The 26,713-nt window shown below is 38.6% G+C and overlaps 2 protein-coding genes across 2 annotated transcripts in view; one reads left to right on the top strand and one right to left on the bottom strand.

Moving 5' to 3' along the window:
• Positions 1 to 1,162: 1,162 nt before the first annotated feature.
• hdac1 (histone deacetylase 1) lies at positions 1,163 to 10,648 on the top strand. The gene is made up of 14 exons (XM_046844315.1): positions 1,163 to 1,297; positions 1,996 to 2,108; positions 2,210 to 2,327; positions 4,468 to 4,542; positions 4,645 to 4,783; positions 5,330 to 5,471; positions 6,132 to 6,224; positions 6,304 to 6,412; positions 6,500 to 6,640; positions 7,745 to 7,853; positions 7,959 to 8,086; positions 8,776 to 8,922; positions 9,580 to 9,628; positions 10,001 to 10,648. Exons 1-14 carry the CDS (start codon positions 1,246 to 1,248, stop codon positions 10,026 to 10,028), a joined length of 1,443 nt encoding a protein of 480 aa, XP_046700271.1. The 5' UTR covers positions 1,163 to 1,245; the 3' UTR covers positions 10,029 to 10,648.
• An 11,802-nt stretch (positions 10,649 to 22,450) lies between these two features.
• grin2da (glutamate receptor, ionotropic, N-methyl D-aspartate 2D, a) overlaps positions 22,451 to 26,713 on the bottom strand; it is a 63,817-nt gene continuing 59,554 nt past the window's right edge. The window contains 1 exon segment of the mRNA XM_046844398.1: positions 22,451 to 26,713. Coding sequence (XP_046700354.1) covers positions 24,522 to 26,713 — 2,192 coding nt within the window. The 3' untranslated portion in view covers positions 22,451 to 24,521.

The following is a 26,713-nucleotide window of genomic DNA, read 5'->3' as shown; positions in this document are numbered from 1 at the left end:
AGGCACGAATTAAAATGATAATATACAATTAAATACATGGGAAAATTGAATTTAATAGTTTACATTTGTTGGACCATATTTCGGTAATGCAGATGTGTATGTAAATGTGTGCGTGTGTGTGTGTGTGTGTGCGTGTGTTTGTGTGTGCTTGTGTGTGTCACTTGTTGCCCCATTTCTCTTGTCTATGTTCAATACATTTAAATTCCAGATATTTCATTACATTAAAACATGTTTCTACACTACAGTGTATATCACATCTACCCAACACTTTATCCTGATGTGACTTTCTTTTCTCATTAATTGACCTGTTTATATAAAAGCAATATCACAATATCACACACGCAGTCCTGCTGTTGTGCTGAATGCTGATACGACTTGTATTACATTTACCTGGCTCACACCATGCTAATATTTAGGATTTCAGCAATCTTTCTTGTGTGTTGATGCTTTAATGTGACAGTGCAGTTCACTGTAAAGGGGGGTCTAGTTAACATTTATTGAAGGAGTCTCCAGTGTAAGCTCTTTGTAGCGATCAGCACATTTCCCACCATGGCAAACTCTTGGACAGGACACATTGCGTTTATGTTTGGATATAAATTTATTTGTCTTACTGGCTTCATTAGATATGAGAGGCTGAGGATGGAAAGACATTGCTGTTATAAGTGATAGCAAGTTGTCTAATGGAGTTAAACATCATTACATGTAACTATAAGCAGTGAAATTGTTAAAATACAGTATGATCAGATGCATCGTGCATTTATAAATTGAAATTATTGACTATTATTTGCTATAAAAGCACACCTTTTATATTTGATTCATTACAAAAAAATTGCATTAGAACTAGAAAACCACATCCTCATTTGTTTCTGGGCAAATTGGGCACCCATTTGTGCCCCATTGTTTTGGACAATGGCAATCAAAAGAAAGCAAATTATATCATATATAATTATATTGCAGAATATTTTTTTTAAATAACATACGATAGATGATGATTTGGACAATAATAGTATTTTTAAACTAGTTAAACTGGAGAACATTCCCCATAGCACCAGAGAGTTTTGAACTAAAAGTGGCAGAAGTGTAAGGAAACCTAAGGGAGCAGTGTAAGGAGCTGATTGGCTTAGCGGCACGATGTCCCGCCCATAAGGACGAAAAGCTGAACGATGATTGGTGCAAGAGGGTCGGAGTCAGGTTGTAGTTGAAGCGAGCGGCAGGCTTCAGCCTCAGACTGTAACTGGAGCTAAAATGGCGCTGACTTCCCAAGGAACAAAGAAGAAAGTTTGCTATTATTATGACGGTAAGAAACCGGGCACGGTGACTCGGAATCCTATTTCCACGTCCACAGCGATTAAAATGAGCTTTCTTTCCCCCCTTTTTCCATTTTGCTAGACTTTGGACAAATCGGTTTCCTGTTCTGGCTTGATTGTTAGCTCGGTTTTAGCCGGTTAGCATGATGCGCTTCACGTTAGCTAGCAAAGCTAACAAGCAAGATTCACACTCCGCACCATTAACGACGTCGAATGCATTTGCGGCGTCAGGTTTTAGTTTTGAACACGGTCAAAAGAGTATTTCTAACGTTATTTCCAAAAATTTTGGATTTTTTATTTTGAAAAGGCTAAGCGCTAGGTCGTGACTAGCATGCTAACACGCCTGCGCGAGAGAATAGGTGGCAAGTTTAGCTTCAAAACCCAGGAAGTTTTCTTACAGGTGACTGAGTTTCTGTAAGAATATTTGCCATGCAGTGTTCAGGTTTTAATTAATGAATAAATGTTACATGTTTGTACAAGTTTTTCAGAATTTTGAGGATGTATTGAATTAGGCATCTAGGCAGAACAATTACGCGGTAATAATCCGGGATGTGCAGGTTTCCTTCAGTGCAAATTTCCCTCCACATTTTCAAACATTACAAAGTAAAACAACACTTATACATTATTTGCAATTTTTTCACTATTCTTCATATTTCTTGTAAACACTCAATTCAAACCATCCTTTCAGGTGATGTTGGGAATTATTACTATGGCCAGGGTCATCCCATGAAGCCTCACCGCATCCGCATGACCCACAACCTCCTCCTCAACTATGGGCTCTATAGGAAGATGGAGATCTACGTAAGATCATTTATTGGTAACTCCTCCATATTGAGATCCACTGCGCGTGAAACAAAAAAACTTAGTCAATGCTGTGTGTGTTTGTATTTCTCGTTCAACAGAGGCCTCATAAAGCCAACGCTGAAGAGATGACCAAATATCACAGCGACGACTACATCAAGTTCCTCCGCTCCATCCGCCCAGACAACATGTCCGAGTACAGCAAGCAAATGCAGAGATGTGAGTGCACTTTCTAGCCTGGATGCTTTGGAAACGGTGCACACATTCTCAAAGTATTTTTAAACCACCGAATTATGAAAGTACAAATCCCATACAAACACACACCCACCCAAAAAGTTCAGTTTAACGACCTCAAGTCGAGAATGAATCATAAATCCCCTGACCTCAAGCATTAACAAAGAACGGCTTTTTTTTCCATTATGGATGTATAATTTGGTTGCTGTAAATGTTTATGGTCTATGTGCATTGCATTTGTTTTTGTTTTTTCCCTCCACAATTGAAAAGCAAATTTGATCCAAGTGTGTGTTGTGATGCCTTAATTTTGAATTTATGAAGGCAAGAAAAAAAATTGGGCAACATTTTATTGTTTCTGACACGAAAAAAAAAGTCAAATTAACTACTATTACTTTTGGTGGAAGTTATAGCCATAATTGTTTTTACAGAGGTGCCCCCAGGACACAGCTGGATATTAATGCTAACGTTAGTGGCATACCCGTATGCTAGTATCCCCATCAATGTTTAAGTTCAGAGATGAGACTGCTGTCTATCTCGTCTTATTGAAGAACTTGTCCTTGGAAAGCAGTGATTAAACTCTCAGAAAAAGCTTTTATGTTCATGAAATTAACTTCGAAATCTGCCTATCAATCCTCAATACATTTGCTTCAACACATTTCATTTGTATAAATCTCAACAGCCAGTGGATCTATCAACAATAGATTTACCTAACAATAGATTTCTTCATATATGCAGTTTGTTCCATCAACTGCAGATATGCACCCACTCTGACCACAGTTTGATGGTACAGATAACAGAGGCAAACCTTTTGACTCATGTGGAATGGTGCTGGTAGAATTAGCATGGGCTCAGATTTACAGTGAAGTGTGTAAGTTTGTTATTTATTTGATCTCCAAGGCAGTAATACTTATTGTATTTAATATTTCTGAGCAACACAGGCAAATGAAGGAATTCCTTTACACGTTTACAGTGCCAAACCTAAATATAGACGTTTAGTTTTTATGGTTCTTGAGACACGTGCATGTTCCTTTTGTTTATCTGCAACAACCTTGGTTAAAGGCAGAAACAAAGGAATTTGATTGACCTTGACTGGAAGAAACTTCTGTGGACAGAGGAGTCTTGATGTTTATTCTCTAATAGGAGATCCTGCCCTTACACCCACAGTCATACATGGAGGTGAAAACCTAATGGTTGGTGTTGTTGTGGAGCAGGGAAGGTTAGAGACTATTCTGGGGGAAAGGTATACTGAACCAAATGGCTACCATTCCATACTTCAACAACATGCAATTCCACCTGGACTGCAGCTAATTGAAACAAACTTCGCCGTGCAACAAGATGATGACCTGAAGCATACGTCCAAGATCTGTAAGAGTTGTTTAGAGAGCGAACAGTTGACTGGAGTGATCTCTATCATGGAATGACCTGCCCAGCTGCTGCATCTAAATCCTATTGAACTGCTCTGGGATAAACTGGCTCTCAAGGTCAAAAAGAAATCTCATCGTCTAGCGCTGTTATTTATGCGGAAGGAGAATTTATTTAGTAAAGTTTAAGCTCAACATCTGTACATTTATTTATTTGTTTGGTCAAAGTAAATCTTTACATCTCAGTTTGTTGCATACATTGATATCTGTCTCAAAAATAATTAGCATTATTAATAATTAGGACTAGGTTTTTACCCACCTTTTGACAGGCTCTGTATAAATTGTGTAACCAATTCTACAGAAATAAATTCAGTAGTAGTGCTCAGGTGTAATGATCTTTTACACCACCATAGTGCTGCTCGGCTTCAGTGATTACTGTGAAAACAAGGACTAATCAGACCATGATTAACCCCCCTGCAGTTTTCTCTTATGTCTTAGTTTGAAACTGGAGCGATGGTTAATGAGGTGCTGGGGAGTAAGCCATGAACAAACGTGTCTGCTTTTTGATGATGCTACCTGTGACTAATTGTTGGTCTTGTATGCCATTTACTAGTGTGAAATGATTTTATTGTAAAGAGAAAAGTTATTTAATAGAATGTTTAAAAAATTGCCCAGAGATCTCTCTTAGGGATATCAATGTGAATTGCTCACTTTTCATTGTACATTTCGCTGCTAATGTGCTCATTTTTATGTTTCTCCCTCAGTTAATGTGGGTGAAGACTGTCCCGTGTTTGACGGCCTGTTTGAGTTCTGTCAGCTTTCAACTGGCGGCTCTGTGGGTAAGTGCTCGTGTCTAGACAGGTTGGGTGTCTCTATTTTTCGCAGAATTCCTAGATGGCAAACCCAATACAGATGATTAAAGACTGTGCTTCTGTGTCCAGCCGGTGCCGTAAAACTAAACAAGCAGCAGACAGACATCGCCATTAACTGGGCAGGCGGCCTTCATCATGCCAAGAAGTCGGAGGCATCTGGTTTCTGCTACGTCAATGACATCGTGCTGGCCATCCTGGAACTGCTCAAGTGCGTCTTCTGCTCAGGGTTTTCACCTCAAGCCTGATGAAGGCTGGAATCGTTATGACATGCAGCTTATTAGTATTAAAAATCAAATATTTGCCGCTTTACTAGATGGTCATTTCTATTTCCGTTTGACATTTGGCAGAAGCCACTTACCAAAAGCAGAAATATTACTTAACGTGGCAGGATGATTTCATTGGAACATAAGTGTTTGTAGTTAAATTGTGAAGATGTTGATAGTAGGTATAGTAGGCATTAATTAAAACGTTCTCAGAGGTTTATCATCAGTGTTGTACACTTCATCTCAGAAACCAAGACCTAGTTATGACTTTTTGTTCAGTAAAGACATTTGGTGCGTGTTTGTATTTAACTGTTTTCTGTAAATGTATGTTAGAAATTATCTACTCTGGAACTCGCAGCTGATTGAATAATGGAACGTAAAGTCATTAGGATGTTTAGTCCTTATAGTTTTTATCCCATTAACAAACTTAATTTTTTTAGACCAGCCATTTGAACTGATAAGTCTTGGTGTCTTTGGAATTATGTTATCAGGTACCATCAAAGAGTTCTGTACATTGACATCGACATCCATCATGGTGATGGAGTAGAGGAGGCCTTCTACACCACGGACCGTGTCATGACCGTGTCTTTCCATAAGTATGGAGAGTACTTTCCTGGCACTGGTGACCTCAGAGTAAGCTAAATTTTTTTTATAGGTGTTGGACTTTGTTGTTTATTCCCCTATTATGCTCTTGGTATCGTACCAACACGTTGCTAAACTCTCAGATCAGTCATTTTACGTGCAGCAGTGCCGGCTGTGTGGCAAATAACAGGTTTAGACTAAAGCATTCATTCTAATATAGTACTGGTTTTGTAGTAACAGCTGATTTATAAGGTGGTGTATGGTAGACATTGTACATACCCTTAAAACAGAAAATGAACAATTAAAAAAAACCCACAACACATAACTATTGATGTAGTGGCAGCAGGATGTGTTCCTTTCCATTTTTTCCAATTAAATAGCCAGTTGTGTGCTTTTCTTTTGATAACCAGAATTATTTTTTTTTTATAGTATTAACTTTTGGCAAGCAGTGGTGTCTTTGGTCTTTGGTTCATTACAGTAGTATCAGGGCTCCAGCTATCACAATGGCTTTATATTGTTTTTAAATTTAGAAAAAGTAAGTAGGAGATCGCAATGAATTTATACACTAATTCTATTAATTTCTTGCCGGTTAGGAACATTTGCTTGCAGTTGTTTCCTCGTTTGTTTATATATATATATATATATATATATTTTTTCCTCAAGAATATGCACTTTTTGGCATCAGTTTGTCTAACGTCCAGTTTCTTGCAGGATATCGGTGCTGGAAAGGGCAAATATTATGCTGTGAACTACCCACTCAGGGATGGGATTGATGACGAGTCTTACGAAGCCATATTCAAACCCGTAAGTCATTAACGTGGGCTTATGTAATGGCGTTCGGACTTTGATCTTGCGTAACCAATTAGATGTGTGATGTTTTCAGATCATGGCCAAAGTGATGGAGATGTACCAGCCGAGCGCTGTAGTGCTACAGTGTGGTGCCGACTCTCTGTCGGGGGACAGGCTGGGGTGCTTCAACCTCACCATCAAAGGTCAGCCTTGGAACTTATCCGCATGTTAAAGGTCTGTGTATCCTTAAGTGTTTTTGTGTGCTAACAGTGAGCCTGTGTGCTCCCCAGGTCATGCGAAGTGTGTCGAGTACATGAAGAGTTTTAATCTGCCCTTGCTCATGCTGGGTGGCGGAGGCTACACCATCAGGAACGTGGCTCGTTGCTGGACCTACGAGACAGCTGTTGCCCTGGACAGCACTATTCCTAATGGCAAGTTTTCTTTTTGATATTTTATGTCTTTGCACTTGATTTGAGATTTAGCAGTTTTGTTTTACAAACGATGAGATATATAATTTATGATTTCACTAACAGTAATATAAGCTTCAATTGTTTAGTTCATAATGTAATTTTGCTATAAGCAAAATGGTGAATGTCAGGGAGAAATACATTTTACAACACAAATGGATGGGGCACCGCTATAGGCCTAGGCTGTGCTGATAGTTGGTAGATTTTGTTATGCCTTTTAACTCTGCATCTTGAATGTAGAGGTGTCTTCCCTCTGGGATCTAATAAATGTATTAAGTTTTTTTATATTTAAGACTTTTTCAGGCAAGAGCTGTCCAATACAAAACTCACTTGATGAAGAAAGGCTGTGGTGATTAAAATACGAACATACTAGATGAGGAATATGTTTTTCAAAATATTATATAGAAAATGCACTAAGTACAAAACGTATTGGGAGATCTGGCATTTCCAAGCATGTGCCATATTTTTTTGTATAGAAGGTTTTTTTCTTCACTTGAACTTTGAGACACAGACCTGTTTTAGTACAATGCCCCTGTGCACATAGCAAGCTCCATTACAATAAGGTTTACATGATTTGGAGATTAAGATCTTGATTGGGCTGCTATAGAGATCTGACCTCATCCCTATTGAACACCTTTGGAATGAGTTGGAATCCTGACTGCACCCCAGTTCTCCTCACCTTACATCACTTGATTTTACTAACACCCTTGTGGCTAAATGAGCACAAATCTCCCCAAGCACACTCCAAAATCTAGTGTCATATTACAAATTTTAACTGGTTTGATTGTTCCCCAACCATTCCCTGATTATAAATCTGATCAAAATTCTCTAATTAGATTTCATAATTTAGTTTAGTTGAACTTGGCTCCTGTCTAATGTCTTAGTGGGATTTCAACCTTTTGTCTATGTTCTGAAGTAGCCAGAACAAAACATGCAGTAATGGTTAAAGTATTCATCAGTTCTGCACTGTGAATAGATGCACAGTTCAGTCAGTAAATTGGATAAATGTTGTGCTGTAATTATTTTGTACAGTTCTCCATAGTCATTATTTTGCTCTTGCGATTTCAGAGCTTCCATATAACGATTACTTTGAGTATTTCGGGCCTGACTTCAAGCTCCACATCAGTCCCTCCAACATGACCAACCAGAACACAAACGACTACCTAGAAAAGATCAAGTGAGTGTGTTGATCTTGTTGATTTTTAACTTTTTTTTTGTTTTGTTTTTTGGACTTTTTGTATTTTTTTTTTTTTCTTTAAATTTTGCTTATTTTCTGTTTTAGGCAGCGTCTTTTTGAGAATCTGCGCATGTTGCCCCACGCTCCCGGCGTGCAGATGCAGGCGATCCCAGAGGACGCTGTGCAGGAGGACAGCGGGGACGAGGAGGATGACCCAGACAAACGCATCCCCAGTGAGTATTCTATTAATTACTTGCTCGCCACTTGGATCTCCTCCAAATATAACATGCCTGGTTACACACAATATTGTCAAGTATGCTCCTGTTTTTTTTTTTTTTTTTTTGTCTGAATAAAATGACCATTTTCATATAAATATAAAGCAATTATTTTGCTCTAGTCATATTTGTGCAGTGGTCTTTTTTTTATGGTGTATAATTAAATCAGACCGAATTATTGCAAACTCGGGTTTTTAATGCACATCTGTATGTATCATATATTACTTGATCTGACACCCAGCACATCCGGGGAGCAATTAAAACGTATCAATATTTAATGCTTAATGGATACGAACTCAATGCCTAGTCCTCATGTGAGTGAGTTTGGGAGACCTAGTTATTTCTGCAGAATCGTGGAGGAAAAGAGGGGAAACGACAAACAGCAGGATTATTTTCATTATCTTGTGTTAACAAACAAGCCTAAAAGCCTCAAGCTGAGTTTGATAAATGTTTCCTGTGGTCTGGGAGAAGGCATGCACTGCAGTAAACAAAGCTGCTGCAGTGAGCTTGCAGGGGCAAACTGTTGGAATTGTGCATTGCAAACTGTTTCTCTTCCGAGGACTAATTTTACAAAGCGGTGTTCACCACATTGAGCGATACGGCCAGTATTTTATTTAAAACCATATTCAAATGCGTGTGTTTGCCAGTCCGTGCCCACGATAAACGGATAGCCTGCGACGAAGAGTTCTCCGATTCCGAGGATGAAGGACAAGGCGGCCGCAGAAACGCAGCCAACTACAAGAAGGCCAAGAGAGTGAAGACCGAGGAGGAAAAAGATGGAGAAGAGAAGAAAGGTGAGCACCACGAACACTGTCAGCTTTACGGAAAGCATAGTTTAGACCTGAAGTGTTCTACACATGTGGGTCTTTTCCAAACTGTTGCCCCAAAAACTTGAGGCAGGGTTGAAGAAATTGCTGGCGTTTTTTTTAATAATTTGACTCAAACTTCTTGATCAGGTTTTATGATTTCTGCTCTGATGCCATGTGGACATGTAACATTTTGCTTTTTCAACTAGGGCTCAAATTGTCTGTTTGCAGCAGCACTTTATTTTGCATTTAGATACTAATTGCAGGACATTTGCTATAATGTTTAAAGCTTAAACTTAAGCGATCAACCCACAGTATAGTTCGTACAGTTCATGGTTGTCTAAAAAGTGTATTGACTATTTAAATTTATTTTTTTCATACAGAAATTTTTCATCACAACTGTTTAATTCTAAGCTTTGTTTGCTGTCATGGTTTGTGTGTCCACGTGGCATTGCTTCCACTGACCAGAAAGCATTCCAGCAGCTGGATCAGTGTACCTAAATTTCTCCCACCAATCTTCCAGTGTTTCTGTACTACACTTTAGAACCACCACAACTCTGACCCGCATGCACCATTTACTACAGATGAATAAGGGTTGTATGTAATTATGAACGTGTTAATGAACCGTTTCATATCCCCCTGTAGACGTGAAGGAGGAGGAGAAAACCCCAGAAGAGAAAATGGATACAAAAGGGTGAGTTTGGTTATAGCTTGATTACATCAGAGTGGTATGTTTTGTTTCTGCTCGTTCAATAACAAGACTCTAGCGAGCCGTTCTCTTTGTGCCAGGCATGAAGCTGCTGTTTCACTCTGTCAGATGACCTTTACATTGAAATGTTTCTGAATGCAGTGCAGATTGGATAGAAAGTGATTAAGTGAATAATTGAAACGATTGGCTTGTAGTGTGTGGTCTGATGTGTTGAAGTTAAAATGATAACACACTGTTAGAAGTCATCGACATTGGAACAGCAGTAGATTAGATTTTCCTTCAGAATCTTTATATAAATATAGTTCTATTTTCTTATTTCTTTGTGGTGGTGTGATGATACTTTTTCTTTTTCTAAAGGCCAAAAGAAGAGCTGAAAACAACCTGAGCACCCGAGTCCAAAGGGATGCATGAATTTGACTTGTCCCATACTCACATGATGTTAGCCTTCAAGCTAAAAGACTGTAAATTATTTTCTAAGACTCCTTTTACTATTTGTATTCTTAATGGGCGGTATAAAGTTTTTTTTTTTTTTTGCATTACACGTGAAATGTAAGCTGTATCCTTTCCTTATTACACCCCTCCTTTTTTTTTTTCTTTTTGCATTGATTCTTACAACTGTTTTTTTTTTTTTTGTTTTTTTGTTTTTTTTAAGTTGAAATAGTAGCACCTCAAACAGGACCAGAGGCAGTTGAGATGCTCAGTAGCTCTACTCCACCCAAACAGCTTCACCTCTAAGTTATTTGGATTCATGGACTTCAACACACACACACACACATCCGAATAATGTTTCCCGTATTAGGTCTTGTCTTTTAGGGATGCTGCTCCCTGGCCCAGTGTCCTTTACCTCATTTTAAGAGACAAACTTGTTTGTTTTAATGACGTGTCTGTGTTTATGGCTCCAGTGGCCAGAAATAGCAGTTTTAGGATTTCTACAGTTCAGTGGTTTTGAATTGTCCATACTATATGCTTTTTTTTGCTAAGGTAAATAAAGAGAACATGGTCTCATTCTTGTAAAAGCTTAAATTTTTGTGCACTCGCATGTACTTTGTACAAGTATTATAAATAACACATCTGTTTATATTTTAGTAAAAACTCGGCCAGTGAAAGATCATTTAAAGATTTAAATCTACAGATACAGGTTTCCACAGGGTCTTAAAAAGTCTGGTAAAAAGCAAAAAATACAGTTTTAAAATTTAAACTCTTAAAATAAAAATTTTAAACAGATCTTAATTTCCTGGTGTCCATTTAACGCTACCTAACGCTATGTTTATTTAAATAAAGTTCTTTTTCGGTAGTCCAAAAATTATTCGCTGTATTACGACTACAAATGAGATCAACATGCAACAGCCAATCAGCTTTCTGTTATAGTTGCAAATCTCTCTCGGATCAGACCACGGACGTAAAACAGATTTTATATTTCAGCTATGGTGAAGTGCAAGTTTTTTGCAAAAAAATTATTAAGCAGCTGGCCCTAACCAAGACCTAACAGTATATTTGTGTTTTTTTATGTGTGATAGGTCTTAAATGTAATTCTTATTGTTCTTAAAAAGTCTTAAATTTTACTTTGTAAAACCTGCAGAAACCATGCAGCTAGATCCACAGTTCTACTACTGAATGCTGGTTACCTACATCTCTGATAAAGTCCTAGTTTGATTATGGTACAGGGAAAACAGGACAAAACTGAAATTTCTGTTGATTCAAAGTTTCAATCATAAATGTATATAGTAATAATTAACTCAGCATTCAGCCATTATTGTCTAAATACCTGGCAACAAAAGTACATTCTAAGTGATAACAGCTGTATGTCATGTAACCGTGCAAGGCCACATGTCCTATTTATGTTAATGTTTTAGTCTGCTTGACAGGATCATAAATTCTCTCATATTGACCACTGTTCATGTTCAATTTGGCGCCTCATGGCCTATAACTCTGTTGAAAGCAACAATTCAAATTCTTAAATCCTCAAAGATGCTGAGTCTATACGAAGATCGTTAACACCCTGAAACGGAGTTACAGTACAGTGACCAGGGTCATACAGAGATCTTCCATCTTTTATTCAAAACAGGCTTCGCAAGGGTCGATCAAAGAAGTTGAGTCCTTGAGCTGTGCTCTTCTGCAGCTGGCTTACAAGAAACCCTACAGTCAAGCATGGTGGTGGTGGCACCATGGTCTTGGGGTTGCATGAGTGCTGCTGGTACTGGGGAGCTGTGGTTCATTGAGGGGAGACATGAATTCCAACATGTGCTTTAACATTCTGGTGCAGAACATGATGCAGTTTTCAAACATAAACCCAAAAACACTCCCAAAGTGACCGCTGCCTTGCTGAGGAAGCTGAAGGTGATTGAGTGGCCAAGTATGTGTCCAGACTTGAACTCTATTGAGCACTTATTGGGCATCCTCAAGCGGAAGGCGGTGAAGCGCCATGCGTCTAACATCCAGCAGCTCCGTGATGTCGTTAATGAGGAGTGGAAAATAATCCCAGCAACAACCTGTGCAGCTCCAGAGCATTCAATGCACAGAAGGATTAAGGCAGTGCTGGATAACAATGGTTACAACAGCATTCAGACAAAATATTGACACTTTGAGCACAGTTATGACCTGTTCATTTAGAGTGTAGTCACTTTTGTTGCCAGGTATTTAGACAAAAATGAGTTATTTTTAGCATGATTCGTCCCTCCACAGAACACTCTGGACACCACTGCAGCCGATGCTTTGCATTGCACTTGGCGAGGTAAGGCTTGGATGCTGCTGCTCAACTATGGAAACCCGTTTCATGAAGCTTTCTGCACACTGTTCTTCAGCTAATCTGAAGGCCACAGGAAGTTTGTAGCTATTGACTGTAGAAAGTTGGTGACCTCTGTGCACTCTGTGTCTTAGCATCCGCTGACCCGCTCTGCGATTTTACTTGAATAGCACCTGAGTTAAATGAGTGTTACAGCAAAGGGTCTGAATACTTAGGGCCATGTGATATTTCAGTTTTTCTTTTTTAAGAAATGTGCAAAAATGTCAACAATTCTGTTTTTCTGTTAATATAGGGTGCTGTGTACATTAACGAGGAAAAGAAATGAACTTAAATGATTTTAGCAAATGGCTGCAATATAGCAAAGAGTGAAAATTTAAGGGGGTCTGAATACTTTCCGTACCCACTGTATATTCATTCAGAAATGTTCCTGAAAAGTTCCAATTGAAGCAGTAGCAATCGTGGTAAAGAAACTTGCTGTCACAGATCCAGAAAGTCAGACACAATGTTTCAGTAGAAGTCTTTAATAATGGACAGGAAAAGTAAAAACTGGAAGGTCTGAGATAACTACAAGACAGGGTTTTACAAAGATCATGATCATGGACCAAATACAATATAAAAAAAATGATAGAGAAAGAAAACAGCAAATTATAAACACAACTAAGTATTGGAACAAAGCAGATGTACACAAACAGGAAATAAAGTGGGACAGACGAAGAAACAAAGATAGAATTTGTATAAATGTTTTCTATGTTAATGAGGGTGCCCTCTGGTGGTAATAGTGGTTACGTGACCAGTTCTCAGCGACACTATCCAACATTTAATATAAAAAAAAATCCAGAGATCCATCACAGACCCTGGACATCTTTGTCTGTAAAACTGTTTCAGTAATATGAAGCTGTTATTCCTCAGTCTCTGGATGAAGTTATAAAAGAAGCTAACAGTCCTCCAAAGATTTGGAGAGACATTACACAGAAAAACAATAAGAATAGATATATTGCAATGGTTGCTGTAATGTGAGGGGTGAACTCACTTTTGTGAGATACTGTATCTACTGAAAGACAGATGTGTCCAGCAAAAACACATTTCTCCCCTCACTAGCTCCTAACTGCTAACTAATATTAAACTAAGTCGGTTCTATGTTATTATACAAAACTTTAATTGTGGACTGAGTGATCAAAATAATTTGTAATGATGTTTGCAAACTGGCTACACATTGCAATTATTTTGTACTAAATGCATTGTCCAGTAGATGGCACTAGAATACACTATATAGTCCACAATATAATTAAAGAACGATAGGACAGTATACGTCCATCATAAGATATCTGTTCTTTCTGCTTTTCATTACAATTCAGCAAATTGCATTCTTTTTTTTTCTCTCTCCCAATAAGAGCTTTCCATCTGCCCATCGTCTTAGTCGTCCTCTATCATTGACTGCACAGGAATGCTGTTGTCGAGCAAATCCTTACAGCAAAAGCCGCTAAAGTGCAACAGATTTCTGATTATTCAATCACCAACCACCATCTTTCTCAAATCATGTGACAGCTACCAACCAGGAACACTGAAGGCAAGCATATTCTTTCTCCAAGAACCCAGAAAACCAGTCAGTATGTATTATTAGTATTTAACATTTTGTCCTTAAAGTCCTTAAAGTTGTTAGAAGCAGGAAATTATTATAATGTTTTTTTTTTTACCCTGCTTTTAACACATCAACTTTGACATCACTTTCTGCATAATAAATCCCACCCATTAATAGGTGCCATGATGAAGAGATAATCAGTGTTATTCACTTCACTGCTCATAATGTTATAATGTCATAATGGACCAGTGTGTGTGTGTATATATATATATATATATATATATATATATATATATATATATATATATATATTATACACACAGGTGCATCTCAAAACATTAGAATATCAAAGTTGAACTTGTATATTATATAGATTCATCACACACAGACTGATATATTTCAAGTGTTTAGTTCTTTTCATTTTGATGATTATGGCTTATAGCTAATGAAAACCCAAAATTCAGTATCTCAGAAAATTTAAATATTGTGAAAAAGTTGAATATTGGAGACTCGTGGTGTCTCACTCTAATCAGCTCATTAAATCTAAAACACCTGCTAAAGTTTCCTGAGCTTTTAAATGGTGCCTCAGTCTGGTTCAGGCTACACAATCATGGGGGAAGACTGCTGACTTGACTGTTGTTCAGAAGATGATCATTGACACCCTGCACATGAATGGGAAGACACAAAAGATCATCGCTAAAGAAGCTGCTGTTCACAGAGTGCTGTATCCAAGCACATTCATAGAAAGTTGAATGGAAGAAAAATATCTGGTAGAAAAAGGTGACACGAAGCTCATTCGAAAATTTGGGGAGATTCACAAAGAGTGGACTGCAGCAGGAGTCAGTGTTTCAAGAGCCTCCACACACAGACGTATCCATAAGCTACAGCTGACTCATTCCTTGTGTCAATCCACTCCTGAACCAGAGACAACGTCAGAGGTGTCTCACCTGGGAAAAAGAACAAAATGGACAGAACTGTGGCTTAATGTGCCAAAGTCGTCTTTTCAGATGAAAGGAAAGAAAATTTAGCATTTCATTTGGAAATCAAGGTCCCAGAGTCTGGAAGAAGAGAGAAGAGGATCAGAATCCTAATTGCTTGAGGTCCAGTGTAAAGTTTGCACAGTCAGTGGTGGTTTGGGGAGTCGTGTGATCTGCTGGTGTTGGTCCACTGTGTTTTATCAGGTCCAAGATCAGCACAGCCATCTACCAGGAAGTTTTAGAGCACTTCATGCTTCCTTCTGCTGACCAGCTTTATGGAGATGCTGATTTCATTTTCCCACACTGCCAAAAGCACCAAAGGTTGGTTAAATGACCATGGTGTTGGTGTGCTTGACTGGCCAGCAAACTCACCAGACCTGAACCCCATAGAGAATCTATGTGGTTATTGTCGAGAGGAAAATGAGAAACAAGAGACCAGAAATGCAGATGAGCTGAAGGCCACTGTCAAAGAAACCTGGGCTTCCATCCCACCTCAGCAGTGCCACAGACTGATCACCTCCATGCCACGCCGTATTGAGGCAGTAATGAAAGCAAAATGAGCCTCTATCAAGTATTGAGTTCATATACAGTAAATTAACATACTTTCCAGAAAGAAAACAATTAACTAAGAATGTCTTTTTAATTGGTCTTATGAAGTATAAATTTTTGAGATATTGAATTTTGGGTTTTCATTAGCTGTAAGCCATAATCATCAAAATGAAAAGAAATAAACACTTGGAATATATCAGTCTGTGTGTGATGAATCTATATAGTATAATATATATATTTCATTTATTCTCTTTAAAACACTGACCCCCCCCTGTTAAGTCTCAGTCCCTTCTCATATGTTTTACTGTTTGCCATGATGTTTAAACTGCCATTTACTCCCAGACTCACTGCATCCAAGAGGGAGCCAAAATGACATATTATGAGCTTGTTGTCTAATGAATGTTAATTGTTGCTCTCATTAAAACACAGTGTATTTAAATGAGTTAGTTGTACCAGCAGGGTACATACAGGCTTCATGGGAGATTCATACTGGCTGTGCTGTTCACAAAAGAACAGTGTGCATTAAATGAATGTGTGTGTGGGGAGAAAAAAAGAAAAGATGCAAACTCAGCAGCCTTTTGTTTAATGCCATTATCTATAATGCACAAGCACATACTAATAATAATAATGCAAGCACTCTAGCAGGCCTGTAATCAATATAAACAGTATAAATGAATAAAAACTGCTGCAATGGCTTAGGGCTGTATTTGTCATGAACAGTTTTGCATTTAAGTATCCATCAGTGAACAGTTGTTAACCTCAACGAGGATAAAGCTACAATAAATGGACATTCAGTGTCACCCTGGTGAGAATGGGTTCCTCTTGAGTCTGGTTTCACTCAAGGTTTCCTCCTCATACCATCTCAGGTTCTGTCAACACTGGTCTGTTCATTAGATATATACTTTTACAGTGATTCATTCTCGGTGCTGAAATTTATATTTGTATACCATTTATTTCTCTTAAACTGTTTTGAGACAATGTCCATTGCTGAACACACTATGCAAATAAAATTGAATAGAATAAAATTGAATGAAATTGATCCATTGGTCATCATGGATACGAAGATGTTAAGGTTTTCGTTGGGAGTGATGAGGATGGACAAGATTAGAAATGAGTTTATAAGAGGGACAGCGCATGTAGGACGTTTTGGTGACAAGGTGAGGGAGGAGAGATTGAGATGGTTTGGACATGTGCAGAGAAGAGACATGAGTTATACTGGTAGGAGAATGCTGAGGATAAAGCCACCAGGAAGGAGGAAAAGAGGAAGGCCAAGGAGAAGGTTCATGGATGTGGTGAGGGAAGACATGCAGGTAGTTGTGTGAGAGAGGCAGATGTAGAGGACAGGGTGGTATGGAGACGGATGATCCGCTGTGGCGACACCTAATGGGAGCAGCCGGAAGAAGAAGAAGGTCATCATGGATACGAGCCGATTTCTTTTTTAAAAAAGAGGCTACATCAAAAATGATGTCATTAGGATCATTTTTTAACACTTTATTCAATTCAATCAAACGATAAAAGGTGTCTGGCTCTTTTTCATGTTTCAGCACGAGTGTGTGAATGGTATATATATATATATATATATATATATATATATATATATATATATATATATATATACAGGACATTATAGCCATAATAAATCATAGTACTTTGGATACTTAAGTACATTTGAAGGCAAATACTTTTGTACTTTTATTCAAGTAAAAATTCACAGGGAGCACTTTTACTAGACTAAAATTTTACCTAGTGTATTTCCACCACTGCTTTTTCATTTAACGCACATCAATGACATTTTAAGGCAATATAGAGTATTTTTTTTTACCCCCAAGAGGCCTCTAGTGGTCAAAAGAATATTGGCCTGGATTGTTGACAGCTCTGTATATGCACAATTTTGACCATTTAAAAGACAGCTGATGTAAGCAGTTTGCAAAATAAAGAAATCCTTCAAAGTTTAATAAGTTTTTACTGTAAGCAATAATATTAATACACTACATGGCAAAAGTATGTGGACACCCGAGTTCTGAACTACTCTATTCTAAAACCATGGGCATTAATACCTACTTTCTTTCGGCTTCTCCCAGTAGGGGTCGCCACAGCAGATCCTCCGCATGTTTGATTTTGCATGTTTTTACGCTGGATGCCCTTCTTAATGCAACCCTCACCATTTATCCAGGCTTGGGACCGGCACTAAGAGTGGCTGGGGTTGGTTCCTGACCAGGGATCGAACCCGGGCCGCAGCGGTGAGAGCGCCGCATCCTAACCACTAGACCACCAGGGAAAACCATGGGCATTCATATTGGCTTGTTTTCCCCTTTGATACTAGAGGAACCCCCATTCTTCTGAAATTCTGAAATCACATCAAGGTAAATTATGTTTTTGTGGATCTCAGTTCATTTCCAGTGCTATTATTATCCTGGGACAGGAACACAAATGTGGCCCAGCTTTGTGATACAAAGTTCAAATGGTCCATTTGATTAAACATGGTCAGTCATGGATCTAGACTTTATAGATTTTCAAACTTTCTTCAAGCTGATAGAATGAATACAAATGTATACTCTAGGCCCTAGTGATTTTGGTAGACACAATTAATCGGTATATTTTAATAGTCTGCAATATTAAACATGCTATCAGGATTACAGGATTACAATGTGGAAAGAAATGAGAGCAAAAGGAAGAACTGGGTGTTCAACAAGAGAGTAATCATGCTGTCATCAGGCTCATTTTATACCATTATGATTAGAAATGTATGCAGAGTGGAAGTAAGTACATATTTGTGCAAGCTGTCCTCTTCATTATTAGACAGTTTCGGGAAAATTGCAGGGTGTTTGTATTTTTTGTTTGTGTCAGCAGTGACAGCAGTTCCAAAATCCCAGTCGTGCCATACACATTCAAGTGGTGGTCTGTGTTGGAAATGAATCAACAAATCTGTCTCTCAAATTTAAATAAAAATCCAAATTCAAATAGGCTTTCTTGCCATGACTGTATTGTTCCAAAGAACAGATAAGTACACATTTAGAATATTGTTTAAAACACATTGTATGAACAATAAAAAAGAAGAAAAACATATATGGGCTGGAAAGAGGTCACTGCAACCAAATGGCGAAGGAGAGAACTATGGGAAAGTGATGGAAACGATAAATGAAAGCAGCAGTTTGAATTGATTCATACTGTATTTTAATGAAATGTCAAGTCTTTCTCCCTCCGCTGAATACAGCGTGTCTTCCGTCCTGAACGGTTGTAGACTTTAGAGACCAGATTGACGGTGCCTGTCAAACACTTTGGAACCACCAACACTTTTATGGTTTTTGAGTTACACATGAATGTTCCTTTTGTTCATATGGAACAAACTGGGTAATTTAACCTTAGCATAAATCACACCTTTACACACTCTGGGCATCTGGATCATTTGTTTTCCTGAACATTCAAGCTGAAATACATTTCTATGCCTCTTTTAACACTTGCCAAAGGTGTTCTTCACTACTTTAAAATCCAGTTCATCCCAGAGCAGTTCAATAGGATTTAGGTGCGGTGACTGGGCCGGACATTCTATGAAAGATAACAATCCAGTCAGCTGTTTGATCTTTTGGACATATGCTTCGGGTCATCGTCTTGTAAGGTGAATTTGGTTCCAGTTAGCCGCAGTCCAGATGGAATTGCATGGTGGAGTATGGAATAGTAGCCATGTTGGATCAGCTTTCCTTTCACCTGGAATACGTTTCTAATTTTCCCTACTCCAAAACATTAGGCTTTGACCTCCATGTTTGAATATAGGTGTGAAGCAGTTCTCCATCTTACATTAAACTTTCTTTCGGCTTCTCCCATTAGGGGTCGCCACAGCGGATCATCCGTATTCATGATCCGCATGTTCGATTTGGCACATGTTTTTACGCTGGATGCCCTTCCTAACGCAACCCTCCCCATTCATCCGGGCTTGGGACCTGCACTAAGAGTGCAGTGGCTTGTGCAACCCTAATGGCTTCAATCAAACCCAGGCCGCAGCGGTGAGAGCGCCACATCCTAACCACTAGACCACCAGGGAACTGTGCCCTATCTTACATATGTTCTTAATAGAGCCACAAATATCCATTTTGGACTCATCTGTCCACAGAACATTCTTAAAGGTCATTCAATGTCCAATTTCTTGTTGTTTGTTTTAGTTTGTTGCATATAAAAAAGGAACATGCACAAAACCATAAAAGACTATGTATTTCCACACTTTTGAAAGGCTCTGTATGTAAAATGATGTTTGGGACCCCAGATTTTGCTGCCATGGAATAAAATTAGTGTCATGCTGCTAGCAAATATTTTCAGCCACGTGTTAAATAGAGATTTCCATGTTTGTCAAATTTGATAGATTCAGAGATTGTCACTTAATGGGTTTAAAATGTAAATATATGATGCTTTTCATGAAGTTGTGTTCTCTTTTGAAATATGATAGTGCTGGATTTTTCGATGTTTAGAAGCATTTTTTCATGTTTAGAGCTTTCACAACCAGCAAATGGTTGTATGAATATAGCAGACATTTCATCTCGCTGCCTGAGGGTCAATCCAGTGCCAGATGTTTCCTAAAGGATTATTGCCAGTTCAGCCTAAATTGGGCTCAGGCTGCAACTGGGATGAACTCCCCATGTCTAGTCAATGATTTAACACAGCCGATGTTCTCTTTATGCATGTCCTTCATGATGTCTCATATCTTTCCTTCTCTTCCTCTCTGATGAGTATCATAAAATTGCATCAAAATCTTTTTTTAAGACAAAGCTTTTTGGTGTTTTCATGCACAAATATATATGTAGAGTGTAAATATACCCAGTTGATTTCTGCTTGGGCATGAATTCAATCTAATTGTGTGAATTATCGCCACCTTTAGTTTATTGCTGGAACTATCGGCAAAAATCCATACGTATAGTTTTTCCGGGTTGCATAATAAAGAACTAGAGTGGCCTCTAGAGGCGAATCACTGATGCCAAATGCTGTTTATTTAAAATGTTTTTGTACTTAATTTCGAATGTAAATGTTTTTATTTATTTGAAATGTTACTTTTTGTTTAAGTTTGAATGCATCTTTCATTTACCTTATTATTTTTTCATATAATTAATTTATTCATATTTATTTCATTTAACATGTTTACATGAGTCATTACTGTTTTTTTTATAAAGTACAGTACTGTTTAACATGAAGTGTTATGCTTTGATGTTTTTTTATCCAGTATCCAATTATAAAAATCGATCGATTAATCAGCAAGTAAAATTCATCCTAGCTATCGGTAAAAGCCACGTTCGTTCGACCTCTGGTTATGTTTTTGGAGGACGTTTACTATGTAGTATTATTATACTACAGAATAATATACAGAAGTTGCTGCTTACTGTAATATCCCTGTAATCATTTGGGTTGCCACCTATTTTAAAATTGGGGTGATATAATGTCCTCAGGACAATATCTTGATGTTTCAGAATCGCATTGTATATTTCATCTGAGCCACAAGACCTTTTATTTTTTGAGCGGTTTGCCCTTTTCACTTTTTTTATTGACCAATTTTCCAAATGGTTCAATATATTCTTTATTGTACATTCCACTCCAGGTTGTGTAGTTGGTTGAGCCATGGAGTATGGAGTTGACCAGAGTGTTCTGTCCTTGTGCTGGCATAATAAATGAGAATGTTTATACATGTTTTTTCTTCTCTCTCATCTGAGACACACACACAATAATACAAACAGAAATGACAGTCATTGCATTGTATTAAAATCTTTTATTCTTTCACTGTTTGCAGCACAGCATAGAATATTCTTCCAAGATTAAGTGGCCCAGCGCATCACATCTTTGTGACTTCCCCAGAGAGAGGGGAAAATGGCACAAGAAATCCAACATAGTAGCATGGGGCACAGCTGTCCTGGCACAGAGTGGCATTTAACAAAAGTGGCTCTGCTCAGCTACATCATACAGAAATACAGAGCAGCATTGTGTGTGTGTGTGTGTGTGTGTGTGTGTGTGTGTGTGTGTGTGTGTGTGTGTGTGTGTGTGTGGATGTGGATGTGGGTGTGTTCGGTGTGTGTGCATATATATGTTTAGTATATTCACTGTATCTTGGGACGCACACAGACACACAGATACACAGACACACACACACAGACACACACACACACACACACACACACACAATCACAGATTTGTATCTAAATCAGCATATACTTCTAAGCCACCTTCCTGTGAGACATACTGCATAATGCAAAGCTTGTGGCTCAAACATACATGCTCCTTAAAAAGCCAGTTCAACCTTTTTATTATTCCAAAAATATTCTATCCCACCATCACAACCGAACTACAGTGACATGGTCGTCTGGGCACACACGCACACATGCACACACACACACACACACACACACACACACACACACACACACACACGGTATCAGTTGTAACGTTTTCACATAGTGGTCAATGGCCAGCTGTGCAACACAGTAGGACACTGGTCTCTGATATCAGTGAGTGTAAGACAAAAGAGGACAGACAAAGACAAAAGACAAAATTTATAGAGAATAAATGTATAGAATAAACATATATCTTCTATATATATATATATATATATATATATATATATATATATATATATATATATATATATATATATGCTGCAATTTATATAGAGACTTACTCACAACAGTATAAAAGTAGACACTATCAACACAAGAGACAAATAGAGAAAAAGGCCATTTTTAAGATTAATTAGTGGTCAGATTAATTAGTAACTTAAAATCGTTCACATAATCCTTAACTCGTGATACAAAGCATAATCCATAATAACTAAATATACAGAGTTTCTGTGAATATAAGATGGAACAAAAATACAATTGAAATATTTTTCTATGAGTTATATATATATATGGGTTTTATATATATATATATATATATATATATATATATATATATATATATATATATATATATATATATATATTGTGTATATAGAGCACATCTTTATCATTTAATCTGGTCAAATACATGAGTGAAACTTATATTTTTGTTTTCAGCTAGACTGTTATGCTGAACACATATTTCTCTATTGCTATCTAAACTTCACAAACACATATATATGAGGTACATCTATATATAAAGAAATCTAGACAAGTATTGCACAACAGTCAAAATCGGAATCAAATGATGTACATATAAGCTGACAGGTGTCCAAGTTTAGTGTCAAGATAAACAATGCATATGAGTTGTCGAGAAAATGTGTGACATTCAAGTAATGGGTCACTGATTCTGGCTTTTGAGGATTTAAAATACATTTTACTGTGCTCTTGATCTGTACATCACAGTCATTGAAGGTTTAGCGCACAGTATCTTGACATTGTTCAGCTCGTCAACATTGTAATCCAATTAGTACTTTTTTTTAAAAGCTCGGCATACAATAGATAAGCTTAGTATGGCTCAGATGCAGTCACAAGCACACAAAAAAAAAGCTAAATAACCCCGTTGGTCTGTGATTAGGACTGAGTCAATTATGCGTAAAAATTATTAGTATTTTTTTTTTTTTCAAGGCGGGGGGTTACATGTAAAAGAATGCTTTTTAAAATACTTGAACTGGGGGAAAAGTCAAATAAAAAAAGTGGAATTGTAGAACTTTATGATTATGGAAAAGTTCTGGAATTGCTACAAACATATATTTGAGTTCATATTTGACTCAGTCCTGGTACCAACGTGCAGATGCCCTTATCAGTATTAATGGTCAATTATAACAATCACAAAGCTAAAAGCAAAATATAAATGAAACATTTTTCCAGATCTTCCATGAATATTAGATTTTTTTTTTTTTACTTTTTCTTTTTAAAGTGCCCGAAAAATTTCTGGTGTCTGGTTGTTATTATTCACATTTGCTGTAATCTGCATGACCTACTTAAGTATGGATCACAACAGCTAGTAAAGTGACAAAGCAGAGCAGTTAGAAAAAACATGTAAAAACACAGTGCTTAACTGTAAACAGTGCTCTCTTGCTTTTTCGCGATCTGAATAATGGCAAGTTCTAAATCTAACATATAATGTGGTTGATGGTACAGCGCTCCATATGGCTAGCTATTTGTTTTTGCACTTAAAACAAGTTAACCCAAAACACTTAAATTGGATTATTACCTTGAAGAAAAAAAGAAAAAAAGAAGAAGCTACGACCTTAGTTACTTGGTTGCAGCACACTGTGTTGTCATGGCAACATGTACATTCAGTTGTGAGGGGATGGGCTGCCGCTTTATAGGTAGTTGAAATGCTGTGTGTGCCCTCACTATAATATTGCACAGTGCTTATGTTTCTCAAAGTCTTAACCACAAAGTAGACACATATATCGATGAGAATTATGTATTGCTTAAGGGAAACAAATAAGATCTAAATATGACTGTGCAGTAGCTCAACTCGAGTTTTTTCAGTGGGTTTCAAGGAGTCATACACTGATCAGTAGAAGTTGTCTTACCCTGTTAAGAAAATAAAAATGTTTACAAGGTGAACCAGAATGCTAAAACGAGTCTGCAGAGGTAGGGGGAGACCAAAGAGGGACACAAAGCTGCTACCTTTTTTGTAATGAATGCATCTCTTGAAATACAAATGCAAGGACAATGCCATAATTCAAAGCATAAACAAAGGGTGAGAATAACACTGTGGGGGGTTATTAAAAGGATTCTGCCTCTGAATCTCCCCTTGAGATCCAAGGGTCACACCTGAGTCCACAAGCACCACAACGGTCAAACACCACATTCCGTTCAGAATATTCAACCATTCTACCCAAGTGCCCCATAAAACTGAGAAAAGCACAGCCAATCACATTTAGATAAATCCTCTTGAACAGAGAGAGGTTTCTCAGAAAGGTAGTACCATTCTTATGCAGTATAAAAAGAAACGCCACATGTGATATACCTAGATCCACCTTTCTTTCAATAGCACAGCAAAGACTTGTGCAAGAAATAAAGGGACCCATCTCACCGTTATAAAACCAACAAAAAACAAATTGGCTCAGACTGTTTGCTGATGTCTCTTTTTTGACTCTATGCCTCAGACCTCACTCTCCACACTGGAGAAGTGGGCAGAGTCCCGACGTGAGCACAAACTCTTGGTTTTGAACGGAAGATGTGGTGATTGGTACCTTTGTGGCTGGGGCACTGAACACAGTCTCTGGTACTGGAGCTTGGCACTGGAGGAGGATATCGAGGAGGGCTGCAGGGCACCAGTTGTTGAGGAAATGGCTGATGGCGATGAAACAGAGGAGGAGGAGGTAGGTAGAGGAACGTGAACTGGGTGGGAGGATGATGGAGGTGCAGGAAGAGCTGGGACCATTGGGGCTGGCAAAGATGGTGGTAGAGTCTGAGGAGATGATATCTCTCTTGACCTCTCAGAATGCTGTGATCTATGAACACTGAGGTTTGATTGACTTCCAGACTTGACTTGGCCTTGAGCTTGGTCTGGTTTGGAGGACTGCCGTTTTGGCCGGTTGATGTTGCTGAAACTTTGGCAGTGAGGCAGCAGGTCCTCTTGACTACGAGAGGTCACTCGGTTCCACTTGTAGTGGTGGGGTGACTGGCAGGAACAGGCAGTATGGCATTCACTTTTCTCCTGGGATCTCCTCTTAGACTTCTTTTCAGTTTTTACAGGTAATTTGTCCACAGACCAATATCTCCGAGGTGGTGGAGGAGTCAAAGGTGTTGGTGGCCATTGATTTGATCCTAAACCTCCAGACCCCCATCTTGAGCCTCCCCCAAAGCCACAGCTACTTTCTCTACCTCCTATAAAAAGGTTGTCTCTACTGTTTATACTGCCCGCTCTCTCCCTAGAAGGATAGGTGCCAAAAAACCAGCCTCCACCTCCAATGCCTCCAACGGCCCTTCCTTCATGCCCTTCCCAGTATCTCTCAAACTTGCCAAATTCACCTGAAGAGCCCTCATCATCTGTATAGATCTCAACAGTTTTGTCCCTTTCCCTTTCAGATTCGGATTCTATTACTCTGCTCTCTCGTCTTCTTCTTCTTCGTTCCTCATTTCTGTCTCGCTCTTCTGATTCTTCCCCATCCTCCTCTTCTGAATCCCATTCATGAAATGACAAGCCTTCTCTGGAGTAGGTCTTACCTCTTCCGTTCTTACCTAAAAGGGGACGAATTTCACCTCCTTTTGCATGTTCCTCTCTTTCAGACCCAAAAGACTGTGTTCTTTTATAGTTAAGAGGAAAAAGAGGAAGAAAAGAAGATGGAGTTTCAGAATGTGTATTCCCCCAAAATTTAACTGATGTTGAGCTTTTACTTGAAGTGGGATAGCGCTTACTGTTAGACTTTGGCCTTGAATGGTGATAGGACTGAGGGTTCCTGTGGTGCTTTTCTTTTCTCCTAGCCCCTTCTTCATCACCACCTTCTTGATTATCACTCTCTCGCCTCCCTCCCTCTCTTTTTATGTCCCAGTCATAACTCCGTATAGAGCTTTCACTCTTCTTTTGGAAAGAGCTACGCCTGAGTTCAGGGTAGGTCGGCAGATTCTGTTCCATCCCCTTTTCAAATACCTCTTTACCATCAAGTTCACCTTCTTCTTGACCTGGCCGCTTTTCCTTCTCCCTTTTCCTGGTTTTCCCGTCCTTTTTTTTTTTCTTTTTTACTTTATGTCTTTTGTGCTCTCGCTCTCTTTCACGCTCTCCCCTCTTCTTTTTCTTTCGACTCTTCTTTCTCCTCCTTCTCTCCCTTTCTCTCTCTTTATAATACCGTTTCTCTTCTTTTTCCTTACCTCTCCCACCACCTGTTCTTCTAGCTCTCTCTTTTTCCCCCCATGAAGCCCACCACTCCTGGAGTTGTGCCAGCTGGCTAGCGGCACTGTCCCTCATTTGTGGCTTCTGTGTGCAAGGTTTACGTGGTGGTATAGGAGGAGGTGGACTGCAGGGCAGGGACCGAGATGACATGTGTGAACGACTTTTTCTCCTACCCAAAAGAAGGCTTGACTCCTCTGTAAGCTCATCTGTGTCAAACTCATCATAGGCCTCTCTTTCACCTGCCCTGTATTTGAAACTTTGTGATGAGTACGAAGAAGTGGAGTAGGAAGGGGAATTAGATCGTGAGACTGATACAGAAGAGGATGTGGAGGAGGAGCTGGATGTGCTAGAGGAGGTGGAAATGTAGTGCACAGTAGGTGAGGGTGAAAGAGGAATTTGGTTAGGAGAAGAGAAGGGAAGAGGCATAGGAAGAGGCAAAGGAGGAGGACGACGACCTCTCC

The sequence above is a fragment of the Silurus meridionalis genome, chromosome 29 (genome assembly GCF_014805685.1).
Source record: "Silurus meridionalis isolate SWU-2019-XX chromosome 29, ASM1480568v1, whole genome shotgun sequence".
Classification (NCBI taxonomy): Eukaryota; Metazoa; Chordata; class Actinopteri; order Siluriformes; family Siluridae; genus Silurus; species Silurus meridionalis.
Note: the sequence above shows the minus strand (reverse complement) of the source record. Positions and strands in the feature narration are given on the sequence as shown.